The sequence below is a fragment of the Fibroporia radiculosa genome (assembly GCF_000313525.1).
Source record: "Fibroporia radiculosa TFFH 294 genomic supercontigs, scaffold357, whole genome shotgun sequence".
Classification (NCBI taxonomy): Eukaryota; Fungi; Basidiomycota; class Agaricomycetes; order Polyporales; family Fibroporiaceae; genus Fibroporia; species Fibroporia radiculosa.
Genome location: NW_012133199.1, coordinates 578 through 25,127, shown reverse-complemented (window position 1 = coordinate 25,127; position 24,550 = coordinate 578). Strand labels below are relative to the sequence as shown.

General features: G+C 52.1%; 6 protein-coding genes across 6 annotated transcripts; 2 read left to right on the top strand and 4 right to left on the bottom strand.

The window, feature by feature from the left end:
- Positions 1-985: 985 nt before the first annotated feature.
- On the top strand, positions 986-2,323 carry FIBRA_00846 (uncharacterized protein; the record flags this gene model as incomplete). The annotated part of the gene is made up of 3 exons (XM_012322734.1): positions 986-1,396; positions 1,453-2,087; positions 2,146-2,323. The coding sequence occupies 3 exons, from the start codon at positions 986-988 to the stop codon at positions 2,321-2,323; spliced, it is 1,224 nt and encodes a 407-aa protein (XP_012178124.1).
- Positions 2,324-2,745: 422 nt separating this feature from the next.
- Positions 2,746-4,825, bottom strand: FIBRA_00845 (uncharacterized protein; the record flags this gene model as incomplete). Its single annotated transcript, XM_012322733.1, has 10 exons — positions 2,746-2,783; positions 2,840-2,858; positions 2,920-3,225; positions 3,289-3,503; positions 3,551-3,677; positions 3,743-3,852; positions 3,912-4,302; positions 4,355-4,508; positions 4,559-4,732; positions 4,794-4,825. The coding sequence occupies 10 exons, from the start codon at positions 4,823-4,825 to the stop codon at positions 2,746-2,748; spliced, it is 1,566 nt and encodes a 521-aa protein (XP_012178123.1).
- A 530-nt stretch (positions 4,826-5,355) lies between these two features.
- Positions 5,356-9,668, bottom strand: FIBRA_00844 (uncharacterized protein; the record flags this gene model as incomplete). The annotated part of the gene is made up of 12 exons (XM_012322732.1): positions 5,356-5,405; positions 5,460-5,637; positions 5,694-5,822; positions 5,876-6,796; positions 6,853-6,864; positions 6,923-7,093; positions 7,147-7,157; positions 7,212-7,350; positions 7,417-7,691; positions 7,749-7,940; positions 7,993-8,931; positions 9,461-9,668. 12 exons carry the CDS (start codon positions 9,666-9,668, stop codon positions 5,356-5,358), a joined length of 3,225 nt encoding a protein of 1,074 aa, XP_012178122.1.
- Positions 9,669-11,532: 1,864 nt separating this feature from the next.
- On the top strand, positions 11,533-16,252 carry FIBRA_00843 (uncharacterized protein; the record flags this gene model as incomplete). Its single annotated transcript, XM_012322731.1, has 18 exons — positions 11,533-11,781; positions 11,844-12,353; positions 12,409-12,799; positions 12,859-12,952; positions 13,005-13,096; positions 13,148-13,284; positions 13,339-13,450; positions 13,517-13,634; positions 13,691-13,886; positions 13,953-14,126; positions 14,185-14,384; positions 14,435-14,604; positions 14,653-14,752; positions 14,809-14,929; positions 14,983-15,211; positions 15,264-15,626; positions 15,677-15,753; positions 15,803-16,252. The coding sequence occupies 18 exons, from the start codon at positions 11,533-11,535 to the stop codon at positions 16,250-16,252; spliced, it is 3,783 nt and encodes a 1,260-aa protein (XP_012178121.1).
- Positions 16,253-17,241: 989 nt separating this feature from the next.
- FIBRA_00842 (uncharacterized protein) lies at positions 17,242-17,917 on the bottom strand (the record flags this gene model as incomplete). Its single annotated transcript, XM_012322730.1, has 5 exons — positions 17,242-17,496; positions 17,552-17,593; positions 17,647-17,712; positions 17,772-17,809; positions 17,866-17,917. The coding sequence occupies 5 exons, from the start codon at positions 17,915-17,917 to the stop codon at positions 17,242-17,244; spliced, it is 453 nt and encodes a 150-aa protein (XP_012178120.1).
- A 451-nt stretch (positions 17,918-18,368) lies between these two features.
- On the bottom strand, positions 18,369-24,103 carry FIBRA_00841 (uncharacterized protein; the record flags this gene model as incomplete). Its single annotated transcript, XM_012322729.1, has 17 exons — positions 18,369-18,703; positions 18,760-18,822; positions 18,874-18,993; positions 19,045-19,350; positions 19,401-19,848; positions 19,899-19,936; positions 19,994-20,069; positions 20,130-20,252; positions 20,313-20,522; positions 20,582-21,757; positions 21,812-21,904; positions 21,957-21,973; positions 22,028-22,362; positions 22,416-22,699; positions 22,755-23,831; positions 23,883-23,969; positions 24,026-24,103. 17 exons carry the CDS (start codon positions 24,101-24,103, stop codon positions 18,369-18,371), a joined length of 4,866 nt encoding a protein of 1,621 aa, XP_012178119.1.
- Positions 24,104-24,550: the final 447 nt, after the last annotated feature.

Sequence of the window (24,550 nt, the reverse complement as noted above, 5' to 3'; positions counted from 1 at the left end):
GAGGCGGGCGTCTAACGGAGATGGTGGTGGTTAAGGTGCAAGAAGCGGCGGCCTTGTCTCAGATCGTCGCGCGCGTCGTCATCCTCCCTCGGCTCCGGTGCGTCTTGCTGGCAAAACATTTCAGCATAAGACTGGCCGCCCATTGTTGGACTTGGCACTCATTGTCATCTGCACAAACCCGCAACAATCGTGAGTTTTCATCTTGACTTCAGGCTTGACGTTGCTGACGGTGAGTTATGGTGTCACAATATTATATAGGAATCACGTATGCGTGTTACCATCGGTGGATGAGCACACTCGAGATTTCCCTTGACATGTGCAAAAATCTGGCCAGCGCTTGGCACCTCACACCGTGACTGTACATGTGGCGGGTGGGCATATATTCCAAACGTAGAGGATCCCGACCTCAGCCGTGTCACTGGCGGTACACGAATGGTACTCGCAATCATACCGTGAGAAGTGAAGAAGGGACAAGCACGTATACTTGCTTGGCTTGATTTCAATTGGCTGCCACGATGTGGCACACCCTTCGAGGTGAGCGATTCTTTCGTTTAGCCCGTCACTTTGCGTAAAATTATAGGTATTTAATACGAGGCCCACTAGTTGATTCAAGCACATAATTTCGTGCCATGCACTGCCGAGCGATGATTCACTTCAATCCTTGAGCCATAACCGATTTCGAGTTGGACATTGGTCTCGCATGCACACCGAGGCCGTAAGCCTCTAATCGTCTTCGTGGGGATGGTGCCCGATCGTGTAGCTGTCAGTGTAGCTGTCTCGCTCACGTGAAGCGTCATGTTGAACGCATATAGTCGCTGTATGCGACCTTTCCGGCATCTATTCCGCAACCGTTCTTCATACCGCGTTATAGGTGAGTGCCTCCGTGCAACTATATTTCTACAGCGTAGTCTTGATTTCTTTTCTGCAGTGTAAATTCCTACCGAATTGCAAATAGTGACATTCTAGCCTAGACGGCGTGATACACATGGAGACTTATGAGAGTATTTCGTTGGAGCCTCCCCATGCTCTCTTCCAGTCGAGGTCCAGCACTCTGGGCTCCTTGAACAACAACGGCAGCCTACACAATGTCGGCTCTGACCGCAGCGATGCAAAAAGCGTCCCCAGTTCGCTCAGCGTCAATTATCTCCCATCTAAGTTCTCAAGCACTTTGCTCTCTGGCGGGCCAAAGAGGCGCAAGGTTTGGAGAACAGGAGATGCATCACTCCCCAAACACGGTGGCGGACGCGAGGCATTCAAGAGTGACGAGGCGCGCATGCCTGGTGAAGGCGACGATGACTTTGACAGGCTAATGGTCAGCGGTCACGAAAGTGGCTATACGAAGCGGCGGCAGAGCTGGAACAGGTTCAAATGGACGCTATTCGTGTCGAACTTTGTGGTACGTCCGCTGATCACCTTACGTTATGATTTTTTTCCTCATCTGCCACCTTCTAGTTCACAATGTACTCCATCGCAGGCCTTGTGGTGTGCCTCATGCTCTGGTTCAACATATTTACGAATGCAGATATCATCCGCGTTGCGAACCATATGGAGCTCATCCTCAGCACCCTTGCTGCCTCGCTTGGAGTTTTGACGGCGCTCGTGGGGTGGTCCGGGATACTGCTGAACAACCGGACGTTCCTCGCAGTTTATTGTACGCTCCTGTGGGTGTGCTTCGGGCTGTTGGTGACACCCGGATATACTACCTATAAACGGCGGACGTTCAACCTAGAGGGGAAGCTCGGCCAGCAGTGGTCGCAGCTTCTCGGACTGTCAGGACGCCGACGGGTGCAGGACGTGCTCCACTGTTGCGGATACTTCAGTCCATTTGTCGAGGCAGCAGTGAGTCAGACCTGCTATGCGCGCAGCGTCCTACCTGGTTGCAAAGGGCCGTTTCTGCGCTTCGAACGCGCAGTGCTCGGATGGTGGTACACCATCGTATTCGCGGCTGTCCCCGTGCAGATTGCGGTGATGGTCGCAAGCATATTGTCTGCAAGTCACGTAACCTACCGGTTTGGGAAAGGCATGATGCCCAAACCATACCAACTAGACGTCAGTAGCTTGGCGATAATCATGGAGAATTATGCGAGGTTCGTCATGATTGTGTTTATCTGTCGATGACAGTATCCATAACGTCATTTGCATCAGTCAACTGGCAGAGCAGTACGGGCCTGCAGTCGCCTCAGAAATGATGGTGCGCTCGGGCTCGGGGCTGCATCTGGATAGCATGCCAATCGTCCCATATATGAGGAATCCATCTTCGAATTCTTCGGGCAGCCAGTATAGCACGTCTTCTGGAGAGGCACCGCGTCCATTCAATGGTTGATTATATGCATGCCTACCTACCCGAACCTCACTGCATTATTCGACATTTTCTCAGTGTGCTTGCAAGTGGCGTGCCCTATACTCCGAGTCGGCCCCTTACCCTGTGTAGATTTGTGTTAGATAGGCTGATACACTGGTTATTTTGTAATGCGGCGCTGAAAACCCAGTCTTAACTCTGGTGTGTGTACAACAACGTTAATTATACTTGTCTCTATTCCCAGCCGCAGGGTCATGCCCTCAGTGACTAATTAGACGGAGCTCTTGACTATCTCATACTGGCTCTCGTCAGGACCAGTATAAATCAACTTGCGGTGTTTTGTATTGTTATACATGGCCTTCCAATTTTCCATGTTGCTCTGATCATTTCTATAGACACAAAGATGTATTACAGTTTGATTGGATATCTTCTACGCTCTATATCTTCTAATCTACCTTCTCCAGGAGCGAACGGCCAGACATATCTACAGCGACTTGTCAGCATCGTACGCATATGAGGCAGACTATGTGGATAGCTCACCGTCGGGCTTTGATAGGCCCTGCAATCACGACGCAAGGAATGTTAGTTCTCGCAGAAGGAATGACAAGGGTATAATTCACCATTATATCCAACACTGTCGGCGCGACGTCACACAGGGCGCCCCCTTCTTCGTCACCGTCATTCTTATCGACGCTGAAGCTAAGCTTCTTGGGGTCTCCCGTCATGATGAATGGTACTGGGTTCGTCGTGTGGGCCGTGTGTGGGGCACCCGTCTCGGGGTTGATCATCTGCTCCGCATTCCCATGATCCGCGGTGATGAGCAGAATGTAGCCCGCCTCCTGACATGCCTTGTAGACCGTCCCGACCGCCGCGTCTGTGTGGGTGATGGCCTCAACGGCAGCATCATAGATACCCGTGTGGCCAACCTATAAATATCAGGAGGGTCCATGTCAAGAGACGAAAGATGTGGGGAAGCGTTAGGTACTGACCATGTCTGGCGGTGCGAAGTTGCACATCACGAATTCATGGGTACCCTCCTTGACGACTTCGGCCACCTTGTCTGCGACGCCCTGGACGCTCATATTGGGTTGCTTATCGTATGTCGCGACTTTGGGCGAGGGAATCATGTGTCGCTCCTCCTCAGAGAACTGTTTCTCAACACCACCGTTAAAGAAGAACGTGACATGTGCGTATTTCTCCGTTTCTGTAACGAATGATATATGCAATGAATTACATACAAGAGCCACATACCAGCAATGTGGGCCTGTTTGATACCCTGTTTAGAGAGCCACTCAGCAAGGACGTTGGTCATCGCTTGAGGAGGGAAAGCGACAGGGAAAGGAAATTCGGCATTGTATCTTGACATTGTGCTGATGTGCTATAAGAAAAATAACAATATTGTATATCGTCTCGTACAAGTAGCAGGAACTGAGGACAGCATACAAGGTTCTTCGGAATGTCGACTTCCATGGGTTTGTCAGGAAGGCCAAATACGGAGGCAATCTCACGCATACGGTCGGATCGGTAGTTGAAGAAGAATAAAGTATCATCATCTGAAGAGGAAAATCATCTTCAGCAGCATCAAGCGCATCTGTTCCAGACGCATACATACCCTTGATCCGGCCTTCGGCTCCGTTGACGATGATAGGCTTTAAGAACTCGTCCGTCTCGTCCTTCTTGTACCTCTCCTCGATGACTGCGACGATATCTTCAGCCTTCTCCCCCTCGCCCTTGACTAGACCATCGATCGCGACCTTCACGCGCTCCCAGCGCTTGTCACGGTCCATAGCGTAGTAGCGGCCAACAACAGTTGCGACTTTGCCGTATTTCTCCTTCTCGATGAAATCGAGGAGCTCTTTGGCATATCCAGCAGCAGAGCGGGGCGCAGTGTCGCGACCGTCGCCAAAGAAGTGGATGTAGACATGCGGGACACCGGCCTCCTTGGCGGTCTCGAGGAGTGCAAGCAGATGGCGGATGTGAGAGTGCACGCCACCGTCGGACACCTAAGCGCGGTGTTAGAACATAAAGTAGATGGGTGATTGGTGCGATACCTACCAGGCCGAGAAGGTGCAGACGGCCATTGCCTTCCTTCGCCCGGTTGCAGCTCTCCAGAATGACCTCGTTCTTGTGGAACTGGCGCTTCTTGATTGAGACGTCGATCTTGACGATGTCCTGCCAGACAATCCGCCCAGCACCGATGTTCAGGTGTCTGCACAATATTCAGTATGCTGTAGCAGAGGAAACCCAAATGCCGCTCACCCGACTTCCGAGTTTCCCATTAGCCCATCGCTCAGGCCGACCGCCAGACCGTGGGCATTCAATGTGCGCACGCTGTGGTCCTTGGCGATGGTGTCCATGTTCGTGGTGTTTCCTGCAGATATCGCATCACCCTTCATGTTGGGCTCCGGGGCCACTCCCCAACCATCGTGAACGCTGCAATCCCCGATCAAGCACGGTGAGCACTCTGTACGTAGGCCTGTGAGCAAGCACTCACATGAGACAGACTTTGTGTTTGACCTGGACCATGGTGGTGGGAGTTCAAGAGTGCAACGGACAATCCTGAGACTGAGAGTGTATAAATCCACGGTGCTCTGCTCGCGTCCGGCCGACGCAGGCCCAGCGATTTGCGCCCACCTTTCCGCCGCGTTATCTTATCGATCTCCCGCACTAGACCGACACCAGACCGCTACCGCCGCCTCCAGCCTGAGTGCTCTCTCGGATCATAGCCTAGCTCGCCCGCGCATCGTCTCTACCCTTCTTCCCTCAACCAGAATGACAATGATATTCGAAATGCCTCGTGTGTACTAATTCGAATTCCTATGGATACAACAACTATTACACCCAGATATCGCCTGACACTGATACATGTCTACGGCGTAGCTAACAACAGGACCAATATGATAAGTAGAGCAGGGGAGAGTCAATAATGCAACGTGTTTAAAATCGACAGCAATGCGACGAGCAAAATAGGCCCCAGCAACAGGCCGGAACTAGATGTACAGTAAGTCCTGCGAGGTATATACGACGGTGAGATAGACATGCGCGCGAATAAATAATCATCGATTAGGGTTAGATCTTCCGTGTGTTGTGAGTGTGTCGTCGAGGTCTGGGATGATAACATAAGGACCTTGTTGCCACGAACAAAAAAATACACACATACCGCTTAGCACTAAGGGTTTGGGAAGGAAATGGTCCATGCCCGCCTGTCGACACCGGTCCTCGCTGTCAGTAGTTACGTTTGCGGTAAGCGCGATTATGGGAAGATGACCAGGGAGCACTCCCTCCTGCTCTAGCGCTCTAATTTTTCGAGTGGCGGTAAAACCGTCTACTACTGGCATCTGCCGTGTTAAACAGCATTCAGTCGGAGTGCAAGACGGGGACGAGTCACACTCACCTGACAGTCCATCAGACAGCAGTAGTATGATATTTCCGAGACCGCATCAATGGCTTGTTGGCCATTGTTTACTGCGGTAACGTCGTACCCCAGTTTCTCCAATAGTCTCCGGCCGAGGCGTTGATTGATCTAAACAATCCGTTCGTAAGGACTGACCAAGTAACAGTTCAGTAGAGACGTACCAAATTGTCCTCAACTAACAAGACCTTTTCTTTCTCCTTCACCTTTGTTTCCAGCTCAATCTCCTCCGCCGAGACTATTGGCACGGGCGATTTCTCCACAAATTTGTCTTTCGATGTCGAGGGGTCCACTACATCAAAGCGTCCCGCTGGGATAGCGAAGCGGACTTTTGGTGTATCCTTGACCAGATGTGTGCCCATGTGTGCTTCTGGTTGTTCGATTACCTCCCGCAGCCCATGTAGTATGAGAGGGCGCTTCACGAGCACTGCGTTCCGCGCATCGCTGAACTCAGGCTCGAGCGATGACAGATCGTGCAACTCGCTGTACACTATATACACAGGCAAAGGGTGTGGTGTTCGTGCGCACAGCATCGCACGAAGTAATGCTGAGGATGCGACGCTTTCAGCATCTGCCCAGATAGCGTCTGCGTTCCGTGAGAGGGCTTCCACCGAGTTCTCGGTGATCCCGGCCAAGGAGAAATGCCCGTGTTGCCTCCATAACTCGACGAAGAGGGCTTCTGTACGAGAATCCGAGTGAACAACACGCAATCGCTTGCGCGAAGAGGGCTTGGGACCCTCCATTAGGTCCAACAAATCCGGGCGAGATTGTTCTTCATTTGATAGCGCGACGGGGAGCTTCACCGTGAACATCGTTCCCTCCCCTTCGGTAGACTCTACATCGACAGTTCCGCTCATGCGCTGAACAAGGTGCTTGACAATGCTAAGACCCAAGCCAGTGCCTTGACGTGCGCGCGTCATAGATGTATCGGCCTGTCGAAACGGCTGAAACAGAGCATCGCGAAAATTAGTGGGAATGCCGCAGCCTGTATCCCGTACTTGTATCATGAGCTGAGCTGGCGCAGCCATGGATACGGAGACACAAATGTATCCCTTCTCGCAGAACTTCTGCGCGTTAGACAGGAGCTGGACAAATACGATGATTTAGCCAGTGGGTCATTGACCTGCTCGCAAAAACCTACATTCATGAGGACCTTCGAAAAGCATTCTATGTCAGTGAGATAAATAAGATGTACGAATTATGACACATACCCGAAACGTATACGTCTCATCCAGATACACAGTTTCTGGTACCTCAGACACCACCGATATAACGACGTCGACGCCTGGCTGGGAAGGTTGTATGCGTGCGAGATCTTCGACCACTTTCCGTAGATGCATGAGCACAGGTCGCGCGGACAGCTCCACATTGTTACGATCAAGCTACGGATGAATATAAATGGATGTCCGCCATGATGAGAAGGGGTCTGGCAAACCTTGCTAAAATCTAGAGTCACAAGTCCATGAACAGTGAATTAAAATTAGCGAACGTGATGCATACCAAGCACGTTCCCTGCAATGACATTAATAGCATGGCAGGCTTGTTGAATACTTGAGACGTAGAGTGTCTGCTCTTCCGTCAAGTCCGTTCGTGAAAGAAGCTCACAGTACCCATTCACTGTATGTAGCGGCGTTCGGATCTGCGAATCACGAACCACGATAAACCAACAGTCAGTCACGTAACCGCACGGACACGCTCTTCTTACCTCGTGGCTTGCCACGCTTATGAATTGCTGCTTAAGCTCGTTCGCCTGCTCCGCTGCCTCTTTTTCCGCCATAATCCGCCAAAGCCTCCTCTTTGTGAGAATCATCTCCGCCATACGGTTGCGTGCATTAATTGCGCTATGCGCAAGCACGACGTTCGAGACGACACATACGCATACAGCAATCCCTATTATGGTGATGGGAAGATATGCCGGATATCCAGCCTGGCCAGGCGGTGCAGGTGCGCTATAAGTGTAAAACGTTGCTGCAGCCATGCCTGAGCAAACATTCAGCGTCAGGTATATAAGCCGAAGTTCACGATCATAATACGAACCGGTGTAGTGCATGGAGCAGCAACCTGCAGCTGATATCGTACTGAACGCGACTTGACGTCCAAAATGAACCTCGATGTGCTCCATAGTAGCACAGGAGACGAGACACAAGGTAAACGCGACAACGTAAGATAGAACGACAATGCGCAGATCCCAAGAAATATGTCCGTTTGGGATGATCATCGCCCACATTCCTACACGTATTTCTCAATACTGTTGAATCAATTATACAGCCACTGCACGCACCGCAGTAATGCATCATGACTAGCGCTAGCCCCCACACCGCCGCCCTTACAACTACAAGCGCCGTAATCGTTTGCCAATGCGCTTTCATCCAGTATCGCCACCCAAAAGTAGGAAGCGGCCGCTCCCGAGCTCGCGCCTTGATGCGTAAGCGTGTCTCCCTGCTTAAACCTACATGTAGACTCTCGCCCCACGAAGATAAAGAAGACGACGATTCAGTAGTCCCGCTGGCAAGTGTTGTCCCTGACAAACTGTTCCCCGAGCCGCGTTGGCGATGCCGCGAGGATGAGTCTGAGCTCGAGAGCGAGCTCGAAGCAGTGCTCGGCGAGTTACTTCCCGACTCAGTGCTAAGTCGTCGTACACGAGGAAGAGAGCGTTGCCGCACAAGTGGGGGAGACTTGAGCGTCGTGCTATGGCCTTGGGATTTCCTGCTTCCACTGGAGATGCGGCGGGTATATGCGGGGCCATGAGGGCGCCCACGCGTTGGGGGCGGCACTGGAGTCTGCACCGGGAGCGGCTGAGGAATGGAGGCAGGGGCGGGTGCGCGCTCGGGGAGCTCCGTCACAGAGACCGATTCGAGACTTGTGCGCTCGAGAGAAGCCTCCCGCTCATCGTCATCTATGCCCTGGTAGTCAATTTGTTCTTCGCCTTGAGGCTCTGGATCTTGTGAGGTACTGGACCGTCGGTCATCCTCCCCTCCTTGTCCCAGAGCCTCGTATCCTGCCTCTAAATCACGCTTGGGGCAACATGAAAAGATGCACCTGCGTATGGCTCTGAAGAGGTGCGAGATTGCATGCAAGAATCTTGAGTCCCCAATCGCATCCGAAATATATGGACTTGAGAAGGCCGCAAACGTGAACCCAACGGCGACGACAGCGGAGAGGATGGTGAGGTAGAAGTCAAATCCAATATGGATGTCCAAATGGCAGGCCAGCATCCCCACTAAAATCAGAACATTGTGAGTATGGAGTCACAGAGTATCCATGCAGGAGAAAGTATTAAACAGATCATGAGCTATTATACTGCAGGAGACAGAGTAACACATGGTATCTATGATAGCCTGTGGCTCCAGAAATCAAAAACTTGAGGAATGACGCAGGAATTTACTCGTGGTGCTCGGAAAATTAATTAGCCAAAGAAAGATGAACAATGACACGGGTATGACGACCCATTACCAAAGGCGTAAATTATGCCTTAGACGAGGCTAGAAATGAACTAAAAGCATTTCCCCACGTGAGACCATGGGTGTCTGAGTACTGTGTGAGGAGTCCTCAGGATACGAGTCTTAACGACCAGAAGCTGCTGACTGGTAACAGGAGTTACGCGGGTCAATCAAGTCTCCAAACTTTCAGTTTCTTCGAAACGACGGGCCACAACGCGTAAAAATTCAGTCTGAGTAGTGAGGATCGCGAAAGCGGTTTCTCAACGTGCAAAACGCCGGGGGACAGGCAAGAAGAACTCGAATGCGTACCAAAGTGCATACACCATATTGCGCAGAATCCGTATGCAAGACTGGCCAGAAACGTCCACAACCACTTGATCCAGGCATTGCGAGTGTACTTGGCGTGAATAATAATTTGGGTACTGGTGTATGCGCCAAGCCACGAGATACAATATGAGAGGACGACGAGCTGGGCGTCGAATGAGCATTGGCGTACGCGCAGTGAGGGGATGGCCATGGGGATAAGTACCTCTGGAGACCACTGAGGGGCGAGGAGCCTCTCATTTGGAAGAACATCCATAAGATAATATGGACGAGAGAAGACGTGTACCGGGCGGGGCGACTCGCCTGTGTCCGGCAGCGCTCGCGGTGGCTTCAAACCTTTCAGTGACCCCGGGAAGGTAGTGACGCTGGCTTAGGTCAGCAAACTAGTCCAGACCCGGCTGCGATGTTAACGAGGAGTCCTCCCGCGGCCCTCCGTCGTCCCCTTCAGCTTTAATGTCATCCTCGCCAGCATCCTGCCTCCTTCTGCGCTCCGCAAATTAGGCCGTGAACGTGCATGAAGAAGAAATCTTTGACTGCGCTTAGCGCATGCTGCCTCTGGGCCCATTCTCGCTTGCCGTAATGCACGATCTGCGTCCTCTGCCGAGATACCGAGCGACACGGAGGAACCAGCAGGAATTTGAATTTTCTTTTATAGAGGGTACAACGGATCAGTCATTCTCCACGACCACCACGACGCATCCCTGGGCTGGCTTTGTCTGTTCGTGGTCGTGGCCCGATCACGTATCGGAAAATTGCCGACTCAACGAGGGGTATTCTCCATTCGTCTCAAAGCTGGCTGTTCCGCTTACGATGTGGCGTTTCGCTTTTACAGTGCTCGCCTGTACACAGCCCCTCGATATGCTTGCTGAGCAGGCCTCTGACAGGATCGACTTTGCTTCCGTGTGAGATCGCCAATTGGGGGAGTGGCCGATTACATTGGTTGCTACCCATTCTGGTGCCATTGTGACGGCACCCCTGTCCATATATACTTGCTATAGTAAGGTTGCGCGATATGATTGAGCGGGTAGGCTTCGGTTCATACTGTCACCGGTAAATCGACTAGTCCGTCTGTCTAGATACCGTTGCTACGATTTAGCTCGACTAACGTCAATTTTGCAGGTATTGACCCAATAAATAGGCCGCGGAGAGGCTAAGCCCATAAGTGTTCCGATCGCTAGTGATCTTGCCAGACTCCACTGTCCCTACCGGCTGATTGGCGTGGTACTAGGATGGGCACCGTGAAGCCACTGGAATGACATTGGACGGCCAGTCCAGTGCCTCACGCCTTCCCACTGAAGTACCGCTGGCGGAACCGCTCGGGTGGAACTTTAGATATTCATTGCCCGAGTTCGCCGAAGTCGGTAAGATTCTCGCGGAATATTTGACACACCGCAATTGAGTGGCATCGCTCGCTCGTCCGGCCAAGGCTGTTCGTGTGGCCGGTTTGCAGTCCGCTCTACATATGGATGCGAGCTATGGCAAGGGTGGAACGGACGGTGCTATATGAAGCCACACAGTGCAGAGTACGCCGTTTTTTCTCAGTTGTTTTAAATTTTATTTTGAATTTTATGTGCTACAGTCCGACTAAAGCTGGATATTACGCGGTTAAAGATGTCGACAGCATCCGCTGGCTTAGGAGATTTGTTGCCGACCGGGGTGACAATCGAATGTCCTGATTGTGCATCCTGGGCTTGTGTGCATTAGTACATAGCCTTGAGTTTCGCTACGACTGCATGATATTTTATTAACATGATGACGATTGGGAACTCGTACGCCATCTCGTACTAGAGGCCCACATACTGTATATCCATTTCAGTGGCCTTCAACCAGAATGGTCAAGCTGGGATCCGGAGATTCGGAAACTTCATACCTTCACTGTGACTTTGCCATGAGACAGGCGAGCCGGCAGTGCACGTGATCGCAAAGGCTCACAGCTCTCACAGTCACACTGACGGTGCGCCTGTAGACTAGCAACACTGGCCGAAGTAATTCAAAGTCACACTCTTACAGCCATTGATCACCACTCATTTAATTTAGACAACTAGGAGGTCCCTTGAATGGCACCTACAGAGCCACCGTTGGGTGCGCTTGTTGAAGTTCCTCCTGGTCGAGGTGTCGTTCGGTTCTGCGGTGCAACCTCGTTCTCGCAAGGTAGATGGGTAGGAATTGAACTGTTCGAGGCCAATGGCAAGAACGACGGGACAGTGCAAGGCGTTAGATACTTCAACTGCAAGCCCAATTACGGTGTCTTTGTGAGACCGAGCCAAGTGAAGGTCGTTTCTGCGGATCCCGTGCCCTCCCCTGCAGTCAGTCCTTGCGTTTGGTGGTCTTCCTGTCTCGTGTTGTCCTGATTCCGTGCATATGTTAGCCTGCCGCCGGCCGCTCTGCGCTTGGGCATCATCGGACAGGGAGCACCGGCCTTGCTCGAATCCCGTCCGCACGGGCGGTACCTCCCTCGCCTGGTCGTACGGTACCATCGTCTCCTCGTGCCGCAAGTCCTGCAAAAACATCTGTCGCCAATGGCAGTTCTATTGCATCCCCACGCCCTATGCGACTTGGCTCACCAACGAAACGAACGCCACCTCTCTCACTACAGTCCAGAAGCTCTCTCGCACGCCAGCCTTCTCTGGGCATTGACCCAAGCTTAAGCCCGACCGTTGCACGACAGCGGAGCTTTGACTCGACCAGTCAAGATGGACCCTCAAGGGCGTTTCCAAAAGCATTAGGTCCCTCGCCAATGTCTGCACCAGCATTGTCTCCGCAATCTCAAGCGCCAACGTCTTCCCTGCGCAGAGTTTCGTCTCCGGAACCGTTTTCGGAACCGCAACCGCAGCCGCCAGTCGTAGTCCAGGAGTCGTCGCGGCCGAGCACGCCAGTGGTATGTTGCTGAGCCAAGCGTCTTTGTTTCACCTCCTCTCTAATATCCCCCATAGCGCGTCCAGGATGACCAGGAAGCGCAGGAGTTGCGCGCTAAGATCCGTGTGCTTGAGGCGAAGCGTGCAGACGATGCACGTCATGTCCGCGAGCTCGAGACTCGACTATCCGAGGCCGAGTCGTTCGTCGCACTGCGTCCAAAGCTACAAGCTAAGCTGAATTCACAGCAGACAGAGCTTATTGCAACGCGCCGCGAGCTTGCGGATGCACAACAGCTTGCGCAACTAGCCGACGGCCGCATCGTTGATGCTCAGGAGCAGCTTGAGATGGCGATGCTGGACAAAGAGATGGCCGAAGAGCGTGCCGAGATTGCGGAAGCTGAACTGGAGGAGGTGAGGGAGAAGTTGGCAGTAGTGGAAGTTGAGCTACAAGTATTAAAGGAAGGAGAAGGTATGTATACATTTTGTCATGTTGATACGAAATACCTTCTGATCAGTAAACAACCGAAGGAGGAGAGGACAGTGCTGACAATAACGTCAAGCAATCACTCGCTTATGTTCAACTTGAGAAGCAGAACGAACGCCTGAAGGAAGCACTCGTCCGGTGTGTGGCTGTGTTCTCTTGTGTCTATTCAAGGCATGACAAAATTCTCTAGCCTGCGTGATGTTTCTCAAGAAACCGAGCAAGAACAGCGGAGACGTATCGCTGAAATGGAGAAAGACGTTACCAACGTTGACGACCTTCAGGGTAAATTGATTCCCCTTGCTCTTCCCATATATTGACCGTCTGGCCATGTAGGACAACTTGAAGAAGTTCTGTACAAGCTGACTAATGCTGAAACGCAAGTCGAGGAACTTAAGATACAGCTCGACGATGCGCTCGGAGCAGAGGAAATGCTTGTTCAGTTGACGGAACGTAATCTTATGCTTGGAGAGGTGAGGACCCTGTGCTGCGGAAATATCGCAAACTTAGTTCACTGTCGTTTGCAGAAAATTGAGGAAATGCGTATCACTATCGAGGACCTTGAGGCGCTGAAGGAACTCAATGATGAGCTTGAAGAGAACCATGTCGACACCGAGAAGGCCATGCAGGAAGATTTGAGTCAGTGCAGCACCCATTCTCTTCCTTCCCCTTCCCCCTGATTAGTCATGGATTTTTTTTGTTTAGATGCAAAGGATGTGCAACTCCGCGAACAAGCGTCCAGGATTGTGACTCTGGAAGAAGCGTGTCAAGATCTCGAGAACACCATTGTGCAGTTCAGAGAACTTGTGATGCAACTTCAAAGGTTGGTTTCACGTTTTTGTTTACTCTGAGAATGCTGTTTAATGCGTGCATAAACAGCGAGTTGGATGCCCTCCGGGCAGAGACACAGACGGCTCAGCATGAATCTGCTACTGCTGCTTCTCAAACAGCTGCAATGATGTCTCTGAACCTCAAACTTCAATCGTCTGCTTCCAAGAACCAGGCTCGATACATCGATCTGGAAGTCAAGAAGATAGAAGCTCGAGAGGCTCGCGAGCTCTTGAACATAATTCAGGTATGTGCATCGGCATTGGTCTCGTTCTATGCAGGGATGATCTGATACTAGTCGTCGTATATGTAGCCTTACCTACCTCAGATCTACGTAGAGTCCGATACGGATGCAACCAGCTGTTATTTGTTCTTCCAGCGTCTTGCATCTAAAGTCGACTTGATCAACACAGTTGTAGCCCAATCTCACAACCTGCCTGAGTCCCTTAACGGCCCGGTTTCCGACATACTCGTCGGAGTATGCGAGGTGCGCTCACATTCTAGGATTGTGCTGTTCTATCTATGAACCCATCACATTTGTTCAGATGAGAGGTCGTCTGTCGAGTCTTTCCACGACTTGCAAACGCTTCGCTGCTATCCTGCGCAAGTGTGATGTCGAGTCTTTCCTCAATGTCGGGCGCATATATCCTGAGGTGGCTCCTATGGAGAAGCGCATCGACATGCACATCGACCTCTTGCGCCGCGAGGAATTCCGAGAGCTCGAATGCGTCAGTGACGCCGCAAAGTGAGCGATCAAGCAACGTCCGACTGTACGATGCTAACCGAATCATATAGGATGCAAGCGCAGTTTGACCATCTTGTGGAAACGTATTTTAACGGCATCGAGTTCGACCTCGGCGAGCGCGAGCTTGGATTCGCTTTGTCGTTTGACCATGATCTTGAGATGTTTGCTGCGTCCGTAGGTCTCATCAAGACTTCCGTAGCTGCCATCATGAAGGACCAGGGTACGTCGTCCTTGAGCGGTGTTCCACGCCACATCTCATTCCCTCCAGATGTAGACATAGAACTTGGAGAACTCGATGCAGAAGCAGAATTCTTCAATCCTCTACAAGGGCTATTGGATCAATGTAGAGGTGCCAAAGTGCTATCTAAGTATGTTGGCCGTGTAGGTTTTACTGGTGTTCGGCTCTAATGAGCTTGGTTACCAGGAAACTAACCAAACGAGTGGAGGACCTAACCCAAGAATCATCCGCTCTGAAGGCTGACCTCGTACCGCAACTTCAGGCCTTAAACAATGTTGTTCCGGAACTGGTCAACTTTGGTATTTCGGTGAGGGCCCATTTTCACTTTACGGAATGCAGTTCGTTGATCGTTCTCTTCAGCTTGCGCAACAAGTGATGCCCCATCTCAGCGACGTTCGCAGCGCAAAAGCTCCTTTCCGATTGTCTAGCGTGTTGTCTTTCGTCCAACAAACTGCTGCCTCGACTGTAGGCAAAGGCAGGAAGGATGACGTTTCCTCGTGGGAGTCTGTGGCTGAATTCCTCACGCAAGTGATACAGGAAGCGAGCAATATTCTGCCTTTGTCGATGGAGGCAGAGAATACCATCAAGAGTATGTTTCTTGCACCCGATTTTGCGTGTAGTGATCCTGACTAGTTTGTCAGTCTCGGGTACGGCACCGTGGGTCATCCGCATCGACGACATCAAGGCTGCCACTGCCATTAACGTCGAGGCAGAGCGGAAGGTTGCGCAGCTCAATGACGAGATGCAAGCCCTTCTGCGAACTCTGAAATCCAAGGATCAGAATATTCAGGAAGCGGGCGTGAAGATCGAACTCATGGAACGCCGCATGGAGGCCGTCAAGAAGCAAGCTGACGCTATTGTGGATCTTGAGAACGAGCTTGGAAAGGCTCGCAAACAAGAAAGGGCGTATGAGGAGGCGATGGAACAGCTCCAGGCAGACCTAGATGCACTGGAACAAGATAATGCCAAGCTGAAGACTCTCGCGAACAATCCCGAACGACAACGTAGGTATTATACGAATCCACGCACGAGCATTTTCTGACTTGAAAGACAGCTTCAGGAACTCAACCCGCTGAACCCGAGAACGTTCCTGTTGAAGGTAGTCTTGAAACATCCTATCTGCTAGAACAAGTGCGTGATTTGCTACCGAAAGCGGGCAGCTTTTCTGACAGAGTTGTAGATCGATGCTCTGCGCGGGACTGTTCGTTTCCTCCGTACCGAGAATTCGTATCTCAAGGGACAGGACCTCCTCAAAGAGATAGAGTCTTTGCCCCCTCTTCCCGAGTCTGTCAGCCGACAGTCAACGCCGCCTTTAATTCCTTCAACCCAGTCCGATTCTGAGGATTCCGATTCCGACGATCCCCCTTCGCCGCCGACGCTGCGCGCGCTGTCCACAGAGTCGAAGCTTTTGTACCGCGAGGTCATCAAATACACAACGTCACCCCGCGTCGTAGATTTGTCCGCTATGCGGGCTAGACGGCAAGAGGCAGCCGAGAAGGGTACGAAGCCCTGGATGCCGAGAAAGAAGACGCCAGCGTATCAAGTTTGGGAGCGCAAGATGGAAGGTGAACGGCTGGGGAGACGGCTGCAAGGCCTGTTGGAACGGACCAGCACTTTGGCGGCGCGATGAGGAGGTGAGGTATTCTTTGGGAGTTGTTTTGTTATCACTTGATCTATACCAATACTCTAGGTAGTGCATATTGCTATACCCTCATGCCCACATGTTATGCGATTCATTTTGGAGACTGGCGCGAAAGCTGACGCGTGCTTAGCGAGAGTGTTTGTCGTTAAAGACGACGTCCATCCTATCATCGTCATGGTTCCTTGCTTGCCCTGTTCGTTCTCATCGTCATAGGTGCCACCAGTACTATCTCTGCGCCCCCGCCGGTACCTCGGTCAGCGTCGGTGCTGCTGCGCCCTGCGTATGATGTCATACGCAAAACCGTCAAGAGTCGCATTTCCCGCCCGCTCGTCACTTCTTCCGGCTTGTTCTCGCCCCCAGACAGACATCTGACCTCGGCCTTCCTGCCTGCTCCAGTAGACGACATGTGCGGGCCGTACACACTAGTGGCAAGAGTCGCTAACATACCGCTTCGATGCATTTTCTGGGCGATGTAAGCGAAGAGGAGGATGTGGGGTATGTAAACGCATGAAGTTGCGGGGCTGCGCGCTCAAGTGACTGTCCTGCGATTCCATGCTATCCACCCGCAGCCTGTTCTAGCGCAGGACCACGAGAGCATACCCAATGTCGTACGGGGGTCAACAACGCTCGCACCTGCGCTTCTAGCTGCGTTGCTGGGGTCGGAATGAAGTCAGGTTGCCGTGTGCAGGCGACGACACTCTCTAATCCTCAATGAGTAGACGTCGCTCTTGGTCCCGACCTTAGTCGTCGATGCTTGGTTTCAAGTACACACTGCTTTGCTGAAAGTCTTTCCCGAGCGCAACCCGTCATAGCTCAATGGCAATGCCCGCTTGGCTGGTGATGGCACGTAAGACAAGTAGAATATAATACTACTGTACACTGCATACACAGTTCCTGCGCAGCAATATGTACACAAGAAGAGATACATGACCAGTACACAACACGAATAATGACTGATAAAAATGTCCAGTTCTAAGCTATACCTCATCTGTGGAGGTCCTTTGCCGCTTGGTGACTACATCGCTGTTCTCGTCGACTTCGCCATAGTCCCCCTCCAACTCACCCGACGCGGTGCTGGCGCTGAGCAGTGTCTCGTCGTCATCGTCCTCTCTGCTCCGCTTCGTCCCAGTAGGCGCAGCAGCGGGAGCGATGCCGTTCTCCTCGCCTTCTTCGGCGTATTCCTCGTCGTCTTCTTCCTCTTCCTCTTCTTCTTCCTCATTAATGACATTTCCCTAGAAGATGGGAAATTAATGAGGGAACTTGGAACAAACTGTTTGCGGTACGCACACCGCTGAGGAGAAGTGCGGTCAAACTAGAGCCCTGGCCGCTCTGAAAACCCGGGGGGAGTGAGTAAGGGGAATCCTAACAGGTAGCATACTCACCCCTCCGGCCCGCTCCCCGTCCTCTTCGTCTCCTTCACCGTCCTCGACAAACTCGCCGCTTTCTCCCTGCACACACGAAGCCTCAGTGTTTATAAACAGGGATAGGGCGGCAGGTAGGGGGTCACCTCGTCTATGTCATCGTACTCGTCACTCTCCTCTCCCTCTGCAAATTCGTAAACTCAATAGCCGCGACATTCAGCATAATAGCGCCAGGCTCACCCTCATCTTCAACCACAGGGTTTGCAACGGTATCAGCCGCCTTCTGGGGCATTATGTACGGCGAACGTGCGGAGGCAACAGTGCGGAATGCTCAACAGCGGTTGGTGGTCCAAATGGCAGAGAGTGGTGCTAAGTGAGTGCTAAAACGGCCGAGTCGGGGAGCCGTGCAACCTTGGGTACGAACGTTCTTCGGGATGATTGATGTCCACCTGAGGAGCCGCCAGGGAGACCAGCGGGGCGGTCGAATCCGCCAGGATTCTGTACGTTCCCGTGCTACTATCACCGAAAGGGCCTATCGACGAGGTCTCACGATGGTGGAAGCGAGTGCGAACGAAGGTAGCTGGCGTGAGTGCGAACCGGCGGGTGGGTATAGACGGTCTGACTGTATTGGAGGGCGTGTCTACATAGGTTAGAACAAGCTTTGCAGGTATGTAATATATCTATCTTCAAAAGTCCAGCGGTGTCCGCGATATATAATCCAACGTTGTGTGCCAACGTTAATGCTAGCAGACCCTCCACCAACGCCGCCTCCTCTCCGTATCCTCTTCCAGGACGTCGTTTTCTCGGATGACTTTCAGGAAGACACTTTCTAGCGTCGCTCTCTCTACGGTATATTCGGTGAAATTGTCCTGTGACGATAGCACGCCAAATAGCTGCGCCAGCGACATCCCGTTCCCTACCGGCACCTCGAAACGGGTCGCCACATCGTCCGCCCTGCGCGACCCAGGTATTAGGGACATGAGCTCCTGCGCGCGAATGACCTCCTCTCTGGTTCGACATGAGAAATGGACCTCATAAGTCGCATAACGTTCGGCCAGCGAGTCCGTTGTCCCGACAGCTACGGGCCGTCAGTGTCACATAGAGCTGAATGCTCAGGGAAGAAAGAACACATACCGAGCAACTTCTTTGCCAAGATTCCGACCTTGTTGGCTAGAGCGGATGCTTCCTCCATGGAGTCTGTCCAGCTATTAGGGCATGATTTCGTAAACAGTGGACTTCAGAACTCACGAGTGGTGATCACAATGGCCTTCCCAACGGCAACAGTCCTGAGAGTCTTCCACATATCGCGCTTCATCTTGGCGTCTATGCCAGTCGAGAATTCGTCAATAAGGACGACAGATGGGTTTCCTAGACTCAAATTATCAGTATGGCAGTTCCAGGGTTCGACATATGATTTACCAATGAGCGCGATGGCCAACGCTAGCTTGCGCTGGTTCCCACCTGACAGCCGAACAGCCAGACGATCGGCGTACATGTCCAGCGAGGTGGCCTTCATCAGAGCTTGGACGTTCCGATCCAGCTCCTCGCCGCGGTACAGGCCTTTGAGACGTCCATAGATCAACAGGTGCTCCTCTACAGTAAGTTCCGAGTCGATGGCAGTGAACTGGGGGCAAACACCCAGAGACAGACGGGCCGCTCTCGGGTGGCTCACGACAGATATGCCATTGATAAGAACGTCACCCTCGTCGGGAATCACATCACCGCCTGTAGCGTAACTTAGAGGATAAATGAGTGCGAGAATGAGGCCAACGTACGAATCATGTTGAATGTAGTCGTTTTACCGGCACCGTTCGGACCCAGCAGCGCGAACATGGTATCTTTGGAGACTCCAAAACTGACGTTGTTCACCACCCTGTTCTCGGAGTGGCCAAAAGCCTTGACAACATTAAGCACACGAAGGGCATCATCTGACTCGGCGACCGCTGCCGCTTCGTCGTCGACGTCTTGCTGGCCTACCCGTCCAGGAAGCGAAGCATCGCCAGCAGAGGTAGGAGGCGTACGCTTATGCTTGGTCATCCGTCGAGGAAGCAGTGATCCGGAGTCGACCCAGACAAGGATGCCGAACAGGACGAACGCGTAGACAATCAGGTACAAGATGGGTCCTCCATAACGAGACAACTGGCCCATGGAAGAAGTAGTGGCTGGGTTGTCACCATCACAAAGCAGAGAGAACAGGTTGACAGAGACAAACGATGCTTGCAACTAGTTTAGAAATTAGTAATACAATCGTACAATGGCAGGTAAGAACATACCGCGCTAGCTACAGGGGATGCAACTGACATAGTAAAGTCTGGAGGGTCAGGAAAAGTTCAATCAGTGTTGCACTAGACAATTCCATAGCACGTACGAATCAGTGCCAAATCCCTGTTGTCCGCCGCAGTCTTCGCATATGTAAGGGTAAGGAGGAAAGCGGCCAAATAGAGCTAGTTTCGTACGGAGATTAGTTACCTGAGAATCCTGAAACCCAATGTGACGTTACTTACAATGTACATCACAACTTGGTACCCTGCAGAAATCGCGAATGCGGCCAATGGAGAAGTGACAGCAAGCGACACGCAATACGAGAACAACGCGCCAACAATCCCGTACAGGACTAGAACTACCCACTGCACGACACTTGTGATGAGCCGATATACTATCATGATACCAACAGCCTGGCGACTTACGAAGAATCCTAGCCCTGTGAACTGGTTCGAACCAGCGGCAAAGATGATGATGATGAGGCTTGCCACGATGACAGAGAACACCGTATCAAACATGAGATGACCCAGCCAGAGGCCGGCAGGATTCGCCAGCCCGTTTGACAGCTGCATAGCTTGCACGGCAGAGCGGCGCTCTTTCGATACGTAGAGCGAGAAGAATGCGGGGAAGACCGCCTAAAACACGACAGATGTTGTTAGCATAGTATGACCGAAGACCAACAGTAAGCACCCACCATGGCCGCGCCGTAGAATGCCACCCACTTCAGCGCCACCAACGTTCCCGCGTTGAACCCAGGGAAATCCTGGTAGTTCGCCCCGATGATCTGTGGTATGCCAGCACCCTTCCCGCTCTGGTTGAGTGCGTGGTTGTACAGCAGGTTCGATGCCAGGTTCAGCATGACGAGTCCGGTCAATCCCGGAGGAGTAGCCTCCCATGCTATGAGCGATGCGCCAGTGTCGAAATCAACCGATACACCGCCCAAGGTCAAGTTGAGATAGTTCTGATTGACCGTATCGATAAACGTGGCGTTGTTTGCGATGTTGTCGACTGGAACCATTTCCATGGTCGGCCCGAGGCTCGATAGGATCCCTGGAGGAGAGGCTAGCACTTGTTCACCAAAGACGGTCTCGGAAGCGCCAGCGAGGGTCACAGGCGACATTGGAAGGTATATCGGGACGCTGGTCGTGTTTCGGAAAGTCTGAACGCAGCTCTGGTACGGCCGGCCAGAGATGAAAAACAGCGGGACACAGGATCCTGCTACTGCGATGATTATTACAAGCAACGGTGTCAGCCAACTTCGGCGCGCGATGAGAGCACGTTTGTGGAAGATGGTGAATGCCTGGCCTAGCGGCGACCTTCGACGACCGGTGGTCAGTTCCAGCACTGCGGCTTGACCTCGAGAAAGCACAGGTAGCAATGGAATGTCTGGTGTCTTGACTGTCTGCTCCGCTTCCTTGTGTTCCGCAGTATCAGAGCCTGCATCGCTATTGTGTTCAATCTTCTCAGCTTTCTCCGGAATATCATCGTTGTTGCTGTGCATGAGCTCAAGGAAGATGTCTTCGATCGAGGTACTCAAAACTGAGTATGAAGCGACGCGACCAGCTTCGCGGTCCAACTCAATTTGCTCCAGCACCTTGTGCACAGTCGCGGACTCCTTGGACTTGAGATGATAAGATATCACGCCCGGAGTGGAAGATGTTATGTAGGTCGAGGGGGCCAGCGAATGTATGCGTTCGAGCAATTCAGTAGGCGGTTTCTCCTCGGGCTCCACAGTTTGGTGTACTACCTGCACAGTATAACCCTCACCCAGTTGGGATTTGAGCGCAACGGGTGTCCCTTGTGCGACAAGTTTACCTGGGGCTGCAAGGACGGCAATAGTATCTGCGAGGAGATCGGCCTCGTCAAGGAACTAACAAGAGATGGTTAGAGGAACCCGTAAGAGGGGACAAACTCATGACCTTACATGTGTTGTAAAGACGATAGTCCGATCGTGTCGTACTGAGGTCAGCGTTCTCCAAAGCGCACGGCGAGAAAGTGGGTCGACACCCGAAGTGCACTGATAACAAAACAATAAGCACGATGAGGCTTTGGGCATGCAATCAGAGTACCTCATCGACCAATAATACTGGCGAAGAAGCAAGGGTGAGTCAACGATAACAACAAGAGAGCAAGTACATACTCTTGGATCCCCCAACCAACCCGATAGCCAATTGTAACTTCCGTTTCTGACCGCCGCTAAGTGCATCGGCGTTGTAGTGAATCTTCTTGCCTAGATCGCAGTCCCGCAGAAGCTGTTCGATGTCCTCATCCTCGGGAGAATCTGTAAGTGGCTTGATCGCCTTCCAGACACGGAGCGTCTGGTAGCATGTCAGCTCTGGGAACAACACATTCTTCTGCGGGACGAGACCAATTGTTCCTAGAGGTGGACGCTCAACGCCACCCTCAAAGAGCACCGACCCGCGAGTACGGCCCAGCAGACCGGCAAGGACTGACATGGTCGTGGACTTGCCAGCACTATAGACCGAATGAATGTCATATGAGTTGGAACGCTTCGCACGCACACTTACCCGTTGGACCCGAGTAGCACATAAATGCCAGTCTTGGGAATGTCAAGGCTAAGATCGGCGACAGCAGTGACCAGCCCTTTGTCACTTTTGAACAAGGAAGTTCTAAAGTCCTTTCCGAGGTTCCGAATTGAGATAGCCATCCCTTCAGGAATAGAGGATGCGCTCTCGTCCACCGAAGTCTTGCTTCTCCGCCAGAATCTCCAAGAACTATCTGAATGATTGTGGGCATCATATAGCAGCCTTTCTAGGAGCACGCCCATATAGGGCCAGAGGAAGATATCGATCTACCAAAAAAACACATGAGTATGGTCATACCGCTAGAGAAAGAAACTGATTCACGATGGCCGCGATGATGAGCGGAAGGAGTGTGAGGTGGTTGTCAGGATCTGGGCGGATAACGTTCGTTGCGAGCAGATGCACCTCGAATCCGCACATGGCGCGAATGGCAAAGATATAGAATCCCGGAGGGAAAAAGAGCGTGAAGAAGAATGCCTTTCCAGTTGTTGCGCGCGAATCTACCAGAGCAAGGATAGCAAATACGATTGCAAAGACTGTCGATGCAATTGCTGCAAGTTGGGGGCTCTTGCCGAACGATGCTCCAACAAAGAACGACCAGCTAGCGAGCGTAAGACCAAGCAATAGATGTACCACGAGTACCAAACCTGCATTGGTTGCTGTAAAAATACGGTAGTGCCAAATGAGAGCAACGATAATCCAAGCAGGTAGGTAGACCAACGAGATACTGACATGCCACGAGATGATGCGAGCAGAATCCATCAAACCCATGGCTTTCAGATGACTCGTCAGGAGGTTAGCGCGCTCGCCCATGAATGAACCCGGCAGCTGGTATGATATACCAACATAACATATGAAAAGCGCAAGAACAAGTAGAGTACGGAGGCCTCGAATGTAGCTGAGACGAATGGTCGTGGATTGCTCTGTATTAGTTTCCTGCGTGAATGGCCATTCAAGCGGGGTTACGGGCTGTACACCGGTAATGAGCTCAATGATCGCATTGTCGACAGCCCATTGTAGTGGCAAGACACGCTCTTCATAGCTGCTTGTATGTTGGGCGACATTTATGTAGTACAGTCCACCGTCCGCTCGCAGGGTGTAGTTGATGGGCTGCGGCGCACCTTGTTCGCTGGTCATGTCTGGCAACGAGTTAAATACTACTGCAGCATAGCATTCTGAAAATCCGTTGAAGTTCTCCGGACATGTCGCAGGGATGTCACCGGGAATCACTTTCTGTATGCTTCCGAGCTGCTTCTGATTGAATCCGCTGGTGATGTGTGACATGATGTCGTCCGCAGATGGTGACCCTGTTCCATCTGTTCCGTCGGCCCAGACGAGTGCCATCGAGCCATCATATTCGTCTATGAGACTTGGGACAGCAATCGCCGTGCCTAGTCCGTACTGCACATCGAGTGAGGAACAGAATCCCACTCTTTATGGCCGAGTACTCACGTTGTTGGGTTTTACGAGGAACAGCTGTGCCACTGCAAGAAAGATGCCATATCCAATGGGAAGAAGCACGCATCGAAGGACGTTAAGCTATGCGCGAAGTCTATTAGAGTTGTTCTACAACAAGGCACAGGATATAAACACACCCAAGGATGCTTTGAAAGCACGATCCAGTTCTTCCACACGAGGGCGGCAAATTGCCTCCAGAAGAGTTTCCAGGACATGGCTGAAGGCATTAGGATGAAACGACGCAGGGAGCGGCCGTCAGGTTTTCATGCCCTTGCGTTATGGCGTGTGGAGACTGCGGGTCGTGAGCGCGAGAGGCAAAGGCTATCTTGCCCTTTGTAAGTCGCGAGGCGCATGAAGGGTGACCAACACCAACAAGTGATATGATGCCAACCTGTCTAAGTATATCGAGCACTTGGCGCCGGCGGAAATTCGAGCCGGGCTCGGTCGCTTCGGTGGCAATTCTTCGGAACGGAACGAGATGAAAACAGCCAACTGCTCGTAGAACTCGAGTCCTCGATGCGAAGAGTCTGGTGAATCCGAGCGCAAGGAGAGCCCGGCCGATACTCGTCGAGTGGCGCTGATATCCCTGACGACCAACGCACATACACAGCGCACGGCTCCAAGTCCCCAACTGCGAATCACGCGCAGCGTGCGCATGTGTT